This window comes from Electrophorus electricus, chromosome 5, assembly GCF_041902795.1.
Source record: "Electrophorus electricus isolate QZ-2024a chromosome 5, ASM4190279v1, whole genome shotgun sequence".
NCBI classification, from domain to species: domain Eukaryota; kingdom Metazoa; phylum Chordata; class Actinopteri; order Gymnotiformes; family Gymnotidae; genus Electrophorus; species Electrophorus electricus.
In genome coordinates, this window is record NC_137501.1 from 3,222,501 (window position 1) to 3,232,500 (window position 10,000).

Sequence of the window (10,000 nt, forward strand, 5' to 3'; positions counted from 1 at the left end):
TGTCTCTGGTGGGTGGAGGAGTGGATGGGTGTGTTTGTACTCTCCACCTGAAAGTCATTTGCCGCGCGCTCCGTCCAAGAGAGGACGTGGAGACTACGGATGAGCTTCTGGCTGATCCCTCACCCACTCTGACTCGCAAATGAATAGGAGGTGGTGCTGCTGTGGGGGTGGAGTCGGACAAAATTAGACTGTAATCAATAAAGGCTTTGGGGCCTCTCTGTTGTGCTCAGTGCTTAGGCGCACGCGGACTCCTCCGGCACTACACACACCACGGCTGCTCTCCAGGACATTCAATATGCAGAGAAATGGTTAGGAACCAAGCGAGGTGCTACTCTACACATCCAAATGAGGGGGAGAGCCTGCTTGCGTGCGTGTGTGTGTGTGTGTGGGGGGGGAGACAGATGCATAAAGAGTCAGCTGATCAAATTGGAAACTGCACTGCTAAGACGAGGGAACAGGGCCACAAAATAATGTTTTCTCCCTCACTGATCAATTTTTAATTTAAGCGGGGCTCGTTCGCGCTCTCCGCTGGCCGGGCGGGGTAATTACTGTGTTTTATTGACAGCTGTTCCTCCTTCAGGGGGGCTATTTAAACAAGTTTGAACCCCAGCACGAGTCCCCTCATCGGAAAGCCCTTTGAAGGTGTCAGGTGCATCGATTGTAACTGCGGGAAAGGCTGCACCTTTCAGGGCCCAGGCTGGGGGGGCCATCCCAGCAGGACACCCTGGAGAAGGGCCCCCGCCAGCGCCCAGCCGCTGCACCCTGACCCCGGGGGCGGGGCTTACACGCAGCCTGGAAGAGGCGCGTTTTGATCCGCTGAAGTGCGGGCCGGCCCCGGGTGAGCGCGCCGCACCTCTGCACCGCCACCAGTCATAAATAGGGATGAGAAATCCACCAAGGTCCCGCCGCAGAGGAGGGAGGGAGGGAGAGAGAGAGAGAGAGAGAGAGAGAGAGAGAGAGGTGTAGTTGATGGTAGGTAGCGTGGGAGAGCTACCCAGAGAGGCAGACAAAGAGAGAGAGAGAGAAGAAGAAGAAAAAGACATCAATCTGGTTAAAAGAAGAAGAAGAAGAAGAAGAAGAAGCAACATGACAGAAATTAAACAAGATTTCTGTGTTTGAGTTCAGCGCTTCACGGCCCCCTTTCAGGCTCCCATTGAAATTCTGGGCAGATACAAAGCCCTAGGCTTTTGACACACTTTTGAAAACACCACACCCCCTCTTTCTCTCCAGCAGGTCTCCAGAGCCGCTCCTAACTGACTAACAAGAGGAGGGGGGGAGGCGGAGGATAAGGAGCTCATTCTTTATTAAAGACTTTATTCTTAATGAAATGCATTTGCTCATCTACCCACCGCTCGCTATTTTGCAAGTAAAGGCCAGTCGTGTGTGTGTTTGTGTGTGTGTGTGTGTGGCATGGCGGGTCAAGAGGCTCTGTTAAGAGCACGGCGCCGCAGGTTTGCTTAGTTGATGGGGGTGTGGTTAAAGCAACACGGTCAAACAAACATGACAGGGAGTGACGAGAGCGATACAGCAAGCATGAGGGAAAAGAAAACAGAGTGTGAGGTACAGCGAGAGAGAGAGAGAGAGAGAGAGAGAGAGAGACAGATATCGGATGAGGCAGGGGCAGCGTATTTATTACTCCTGTCAAGAGCTCATTTTCACTTGTGCTTCCCGAGAGCCACCAGGGTAAAGAGATCTCAGAGAGAGAGAGAGAGAGAGAGAGAGAGAGGGAGAGAGAGTATGTATATGTGTATGAGTGAGTGAGTGAGAGAGAGAGAGAGAGAGAGAGAGTAAGAGAGTGTATGTGTATGTGACAGAGAGGGGGTATGTGTGTGAGAGAGTGAGAAAGAGAGAGAAATAGTGTATGTGAGAGAGAGAGAGTGTGTGAGTGAGTGAGTGAGAGAGAGAGAGTGTGTGTATAAGTGTGTGTGAGGCAGAGAGAGAGCGAGAGAGAGAGAGAATGTCTGAGAGAGTGTGTATGCATGTAAGAGTGAGTGAGTGAGTGTGAGAGAGAGAGTGAGAGAGAGAGAGTGAGAGTGAGAGAGAGAGTGAGAGAGAGAGTGTGTGAGTGAGTGAGTGAGTGAGTGAGAGAGAATGTGTGTGTGTATAAGTGTGTGTGAGGCAGAGAGAGAGCGAGAGAGAGAGCGAGAGAGAGAAAGAATGTCTGAGAGAGTGTGTATGCATGTAAGAGTGAGTGAGTGAGTGTGAGAGAGAGAGAGAGAGAGAGAGAGAGAGAGAAAGAGTGAGAGAGAGAGAGAGAAAGAGTGAGAGAGAGAGAGAGAGAGAGAGAGAGAAAGAGTGAGAGAGAGAGAGAGAAAGAGTGAGAGAGAGAGAGAGAAAGAGAGAGAGAGAGAGAGAAAGAGAGAGAGAGAGAAAGAGTGTGAGAGAGAGAGAGAGTGAGAGAGAGAGAGACAGAGTGAGAGAGAGAGAGAGAAAGAGTGAGAGAGAGTGAGAGAGAGAGAGAAAGAGTGAGAGAGAGAGTGAGAAAGAGTGAGAGAGAGAGAAAGAGTGAGAGAGAGAAAGAGAAAGAGTGAGAGAGAGAAAGAGTGAGAGACAGTGAGAGAGAGAGAAAGAGTGAGAGAGAGAGAGAGAGAGAGAGAGTGAGAGAGAGAGAGAGAGAGAGAGAGAGAGAGAGTGAGAGAGAGAGAGAGAGAGAGTGAGAGAGGTCCTCCTCCCTCCCAGTCACCTCCCTTCCGTTCGGATGGCTCTGTTTCTGGCTGGGTCAGCGTGGGAGTGCTGGATCTGATGTGGCGCGCGAGCAATCGGTCCCGTGGCGGAGAGAGAGAGAGAGAGAGAGAGAGAGAGAGAGAGAGAGAGAGAGAGAGAGAGAGAGAGAGAGTGCCAGGCAGGGACGGCGGTGATGGTGGCAGCGGCGCTAGCTAAATTAGCGCCTTACATCCTCTCTGTATCGACGAACACCCAAGCTCACTGGAACAGGGTGGCGTGCCGTGAGCGTGCGCTGTAATCCAGCAGCGAGAGCTACCACGGCGTGTCCGGTGTGCGCACGCGGCGCTGCTCACTCCCGCTCCATCCCTGCTCCTGACAAGGCCATGGGGTAACGCTACTGCTGCCATGATGCAACTCGCCGACCCGCCGCCTGTCAGGGCTTGAAATCATGTAGGAATAAGCTGTCGTTAAGCAGGAGGCTCCTTCTCTCCTGCTCTTCCTCCAGAGTGCGGGCGCGCACACACACAGTTGGAGCGGCCCAGCTGTCAGACTGGAGCCCCACGTCCTTGCACCGCCACCGGGGCCCACTGTGGACTCGTGCCTGTCACTTATCTTCCTCTCGCTGGGACTAACACCACACACCCTACTCCCCCACTCGCTCACTGGCAGGCAACCAGCCGCATGTGCGTGTGTGCACGCGCGCGGGTGTGTGCGCGTGTCGGGAAGGTGGTCTCCGAATGAGTCAGTGAGTGAGACATTATTCATGAGCACGAGGTGCTAGGTAGCGTATTGCGCGGCTGGTATGTGGATGTGCACGGTAGATGTAGGGAGATTTGCTTTCCGACCTGCCGCGGTAGTTTGTGTATAGGGTTGAGCTGGGCTACTGACCGCAGGCTTTTGACTGCATTAGTGCTTGGCTCAGGGCTGAGCGCGGAAAGGCCGGCAGCTGCAGTCTCATGCGGTTAGCTCGCATTGGAAACTGTGCTAGACATGGAGACAGTCCCAGTCAGATCAGTAGACATCCTGCATGATAACTGCATGGAGCTATGCAAGTGGATCGCTGCTTTTGTATTTGATATTGTGTATGTGTGTGTGTGTGTGTGTGTGTGTGTGTGTGTATGTGGGCGGGGGTTTACTTGCAAGACTGGACAATTAAATTCAAAGACACCCAACATCAGGGGGCCTCAGAGTACAGCTGCGTTTTCCTAACAACAGTCATCTACAGTCGGCTTCTTTTTAAGAGAACGCGTCATCATTATCCACACTGACAACTTCACTCTTCAAAACTGAGAGAAAGAGAGAGACTAAGCGAGACAGCCAGAGAGAGAGGGAGAGAGAGAGAGAGAGAGAGAGAGAGAGACAGAGACAGCCTCCCTCAGCATGGCAGACTTTACCTGCCTCCCTCCCTCCCTCTCTCTCTCTCTCTCTCTCTCTCTCTCTCTCTCTCTCTCTCTCTCTCTCTCTCTCTCTCTCTCTCTCTCTCTCCTCCCTCTCCCTCTGTCTGTTTGCTTGTCTGCTGCAGTCGTGTTGGGCTGCTTCGCATGCTGCCTGAGTCTTCGCATGCTGAGAACTGCTCGTCATCCTCAGTTGGGCTGGCAGGCCAGCAGCCACATGGACGTGGAGACTCTAGACCTGCTCGCATCAACCGCTAACAAATCATCTCACGACGCTTAATAGGACACAGTCGCCTGCACGGTCAACTGATCTGGAGTCAGTTACCGCCGTCCTATCCCATCAGAACGCTGATAAGCAGAGGGGCCGCCCTGGTGGCAGATCAGCTAGCTCTCACCCCAGTGCGGCCTCGGGCGTCCTTGTTTATCCCCCAGGAAACGAGGAAGGCAGCCTGTCACTTCAAAAGGCATGAGCTGACGTGAGGACGCTCCCAGCGGGGCGGACGCGTGCGCTCCGGCCAGCGGGATTCCGGGGGGCTTGTAAATGCTATTATGATGATGTCAGAGCCCAGAAGCCGCTGTGCTTATTTAGTGTGATGAATGGTCAGAAGCAGCCGGCTGTCACTGTGTGCACCGGCGACGCACCTCCATGACAAACGCAATAAACCACTTTACGGTAACACACACACACACACACACATTCATACACCCCCTTATACACACTCATCTTCTCTATCCAGAGTTTCCTGTCTCGCTCGGAGAGTGACTTTGCCGGCAGACACGGACGCGGGAGTGTGCGTTTTATGACATTTCGGTGGAAGAGAGAGGGAGATCTCCCCTAAGTCAATTTGAACGCAGAGGCCGATAAAATTACACAGGTAGCAGTAGGCGGCGTGACAAACGACCGGGGCCGCCGCTTACGGAAATAACTCGGCCGGGGGAGAAGCTCCCTGACAGAGGAAAGAAATGAAAATCTGAATTACAGTTTACAGTACACACATAACTACAAATGCCCTGTTTTTGCTGGGTAAATAAATATGTAGCGCAGGGAAGGCAGTTGGGCAGAGGGGCGCACTGAGACAGCAAACAGACCTTGCAATGTTACCACATCACACACTCCTACTGCACCAAACCACGGCAATACACATGATCGATGGGTACAAATGACAGAGTAAGCTATACCAGAACAAACATACTCTCTCTCTCACACACACACTCTCTCCCAAGTGCTATCAAAGTGTCGGTGTCCTTACACCTCGGGATTTCTGCGTCACAATTAAAACAGAACTGCTTAACTCTGGAGATTTCATTTCCTCACTTAAATGACCATTAATCTCCAGACAGCACATACAGGCTAAACGCTGCCGACTTAGAAAGTAATTGGCCAGAGCTCGCTAAACGACGGCTTTCCTTCTCCCAAGAACATCGGAGAGGACTCCCATCCGTACCAGATGTTTGCATCGCCGCTCGGAGGTGTTTGGAGGAGACCCTTAAGCCAGGCCAGGGTATGGTGGGCAGAGGCCCGGATGAGGGCCCTCGGGCGGAGGCCAGAGGTGGGGACCAGGTGCAGAGGTGGGGCGGGCGACCCTTACCTCTATGGCTCTGGTGATGAACGGGATCTGAGTGCCACTGTCGAGGTCGTTGTTGATAATGAGGCGGCGCGCCCACTGACCCGCGCGCACCACCCCACTGCCCTGGATCAATATCAGCAGCCGCGACGGGTTGCTCAGCGCGTCCTCGCTCATGTACATGAAGGTCTTCGGCTCGTCTTCCGTGGCATCCACCTGGGACGCCAGTCAAGCAACGTGAATAAAAACCACCACCACGCAACTTCTGCTATTTCTACTAAAAGTCAGAAATGAATTTACAATTTTGTTTATGCTTTGTCTTAGAATCTTTACATAGGAATGTATATTTATGGCATTTGGCATAGGTTCATATCAGTGTCTCACATATTTATCAGCTTGACGTGTGTTCCCTGGGAAGAATGTATACAAATGCTATCTAAGGCCTTATTTTGACTTTAATTAAAGAAAAAAAACAAAAAAAACACAAAAACAAAGGAAAAGGAAAAACAGTATTTTTACAAATCACATGTCATTCCAGAGTCTATACACTGCACCCTTTTAGAAGTTAAGAGATCTTATTTATTTGAAGCATTCTTACTTAACTTACTAAACCTGGGTAAGCCCCAAGTCTAATATAAACTGAGCGCACACAAATCTATTGATTTGTGTCAACAGCTGCAGTTGTTCTCCTTGCGTTACCCCCGGGCCAGGGCACCAGACAGACGAACCCGCCCGCGTGTGCCTTCCGCGAATTTCTACACGCGCGCACGGACAACTCGGAGATGTTCGCGAGAGCCGCGCTGCCCGTTTCGCTCCCACTGTAATGTCGTCGTGTTGTCGTCTCGCCGCCGCCGTTCCGTTTTTGTGTTACTCCTCCAAAACGCACGCTGACGAACAGAGTTTAAGCAGAGTTTAAACACGCGGCCCGTACCGAGGCGGCTGTGCGCGACAGACAAGTCCCTCGCTGGCGGGAAAACGGACAAGCGCGAGAGAAGCACTCCGTGCCACTTAAGCTGTTTCCGGCCTGTAAAAACTTCCACTTTCTCTCAAGGTGATTTACGCACAGTAATACACCGCCGCTTTTAAAACGACGTGAATCATGCAAACAGCCGCAATTTAAAATGGCGCTTTACCCCCAAAAAGATAAAGCTACAGAAACCCGTTTCGTACGCACAAGCGAACCGGGCTGTGACTATTAAATGCAGTCTCTTTAAGTACATTCAAACACAAAGCAGATTAAAGCACGATTGTTCCAAACATAAAACACTAAATCTTCCTCAGAGCGGAAGAGCTAACTGCACAGGGAGCAGGAGATACAGAAACTTGTTGGGAATCCCGCTTGCCGAGAATTAACAGCACTGCAACCGATTTCCGGGGTAATCTTTTTTGTTGTGGTGGTGGTGGTTCTTTTTGTGTGCGCACCCAATTCTTCGTTAACGCCCCGCTTGCTCTCCAGTCGTGTAAACTGGTTAAACTGGTTTAGGAGCGGCCCTGGTCTCCCAGGCCCACTTACGGGGAGCGTCTGTCTCCTCAGGCCACAGTCCTGCTCCAGACGCTCGTAGACGTGCTGTGTGATGATCTGCAGGAGAGAAGAAGGAGAGACATCTTTATTTGCGCGCCCGGCGTAATTAAAACAGAATGACCCATACTTACCGTGGGTATTAGGCATACCAAACTCGGAGCTAAGTCAAATATACCACTGCGGTATGTGTAAACTGAGACATGAGATAGTTCAGACCATTAAATAGTGCAATTTACTCTATAAACACATGTATCATTTTGTCAAGGGGTTTAGTATGAATGCCACCCCAACGTGCCCTGGCTCAGCTAACAAACCAGGTCTATATACACAACTACACCGATATTCCATTTAGATGTACTGTAAGCAAAGCCGACACCCTTACATATATTACATGTGTACAGACTATATACATTTGGCCTCTGGACCCCTGAGCCAGGGAGATAATTGAGACTGTCTCTGCTGCACTTATTCTGAGCAGAGAGCAGAAAGTGTGGGTCTGTCAGCCCAAAGCGAAAAAAATCTCTACTACAAGCAGTGGGTTGATGTATGGTGTGTTTATCCCTGCAGCGCCACAAGCACGGAACTTGTATGCAGTGTAGTTTCAACCCAGGGCCAAAAGTTTCACGGTTCAACGACATCAACAACTTTTGGCGGTTTCTTTCTCGTCCACTCTGCCTCCCACCCCCCTGCACCCTTTGTGGCAGCTGAAAACACAAGGTTTTATGGGAAGGATAAGGAACGGCATGGCTGGCAAAGGGCGGCCGTGGCCTGGCACAGACCGGCGCCACGATCTCAGCAGGGCGGGCAGAAATGGGCGTGGGTGAGCCAGGTGGCGAGGGTATCGATGGCTTAGCATTCGTGCTATGCCCATCGTGTCAGACGGCGCCCTCAGAGGGGACCGTGGCACTGTGGGCAGACACTGGGGAAACTTGTGTGGACACCCGGACAGTCAGCTGCTGTGTCGTGATCGTCTCTGCTGTTTGTGTGAGGTCCTCGGTTTCAGAATGTGACCAGTAAGTGAATGTCTGGATTAAGTCGTGAGCTGATTCATTGGACTCTGGTCATGCACCAGTGATCCACAGCTATGCTTAAACTCGCAAAACAAACTGGCCTTCCTGACGTAAGAGCATTTTGAAGAGCATTACCTTCACTGTTTACACTGTTACACCGTTACTGTTATGAAACCGATTTTCCTAAGAGGAGATCCCATTGGAAAGAAGGGCAGGTGTCCAAGGAAGCACGAGGTCACCTGTGCTCATTCTGATTGGTTGGACCTACAGGATACGAGAGTGCCACGGCAGTTGGCAATTAGCAACAACTAACACTAGGGACAGAACTGGGCAATGTATTTAAAAAAGAAGAAGAAATTTTAAAGTTAAAAATTTAGAACATATGGCTCTGTTCATTAGATTTCCATTGACTCATTTTGCTGCAAAAACTTTTCAAAGTCTATTTACAAGGGAAGATGGTTGGAAAAAAGGTTATTATAGAATAATAACAACATCATGGTAACCATCATTGAAACACATAAGACATAAGCCACTGCTTATTGGATTACAAACAACAAAAGCGCATTAGGCCAAGATGAGCTAATGCAGTGGGATATTAGCGGACATCAGCGGTCAGCCAGCCCAAACGAGATGACAGACCTCACCACTAAATCTGTTGGTGGAGGAGGTGGAGGGTGTGATGGGTGAAACGCTGCAAAGATGTAGCCTGCTCCACGCAACCTAATTCACTAAAGTGTCAGGGCTGCTGATGAAGACTAAAATGATTGTGAAGTGTAATATGCTCGTGTTTAATGATATCAATAAGCCTCGAAGGAAATTTCATTTTAGCGCCGTTATTGCAGCGACGTCTCAGGTGGCGCGGCGTGACGCCGTCTCTGCGGGGAAGCGGGGCCTTCTGGAAACGTGCCCACGACGGAGCCAGGGTTTGCTGGTCTCTGGCGCGCATGGTCCAATGGACGGGTTATGTGCAGCTGTGTGCAAGACTCCTATTCCTGACAACGTGGTGAGCGTGCGTTATCTTCTCTTGAAGAGAGTTGGGCCCTGATCTGCGATCACAGAGCTGGGTTCTTACTGGAAGCAGCTGCAGCTGCAGATGAGTGACTGGCTGGTCAGAGATCAGCCCACCGGGCAAAGACGTGACCTGCATCCGCCCTGCACACCAAACCCCACGGCAGTGAGCGGCAAACGCAGGAGCGCACAGAGATAGCAGAAAGGTGGACGCAGTCCTTTCCACTGACCCGACGGCACAGTGAAATGGAGATACAAGAACCAATCAAAGTGACAAAGGAGGCTGATAAAGTCAGACTGGACTGGATTAAGCCCGGCTGGCTCAACTCTGGGCCTTTTTAAAACAGGGCTCTCCAAGACAGGCATAAGACTACTCACCAAAGTAAGAGACTAAAGTTCCTAGTAAGGGGCCTTTGAGGGGGAATCCCCACAGGTGCACATGGTGATTGACAGCTGAAGAATTCCCAATGTTATCATTTGGCATAATCGTATAGCGTGAGTGACCGCCTCCTCTGGTCTCCTATAGACACCGAGTTCTTTCACGCTCGACGCAATCACGGCGGCATAATTAGAGCGCCGTGCAGTCGCGTAATTAATATTGTCTTATTAGTTTGATAATGAAAACCCTGCAGGTAAGAATGCTAAGTGCTTCCTCACCCCCACCCCACCCCCCCTACGTGACGTGGGTGGCGATGGGCGGCCCGGCAGAGCTACTTGGTGTGTGTGTGTGTGGACGTGGGGTTCCTGGCGTGAACTGAAAGGTGCTCAGATAAAGAGCTTGACGTAAACAAGGTTCACCCCAGCTGAACCGTTCTTGCGCATACTCCACAAGCCACA

General features: G+C 51.1%; 1 protein-coding gene across 4 annotated transcripts in view; it reads right to left on the reverse strand.

Annotated features, from left to right (window-relative positions):
* arb2a (ARB2 cotranscriptional regulator A) overlaps positions 1 to 10,000 on the reverse strand; it is a 119,561-nt gene that overhangs the window by 98,690 nt on the left and 10,871 nt on the right. For 3 of the 4 annotated variants that reach the window (XM_081714999.1, XM_027006273.3, XM_081715000.1), the window contains exons 5-6: positions 7,137 to 7,202; positions 5,648 to 5,839 (exon numbers count right to left, since the gene is read on the reverse strand). In XM_081714999.1, the coding sequence (XP_081571125.1) occupies positions 5,648 to 5,839; positions 7,137 to 7,202 (258 nt within the window). The remainder of the gene's footprint in view (positions 1 to 5,647; positions 5,840 to 7,136; positions 7,203 to 10,000) is intronic. The other variant, XM_027006275.3, reaches the window with a different exon arrangement.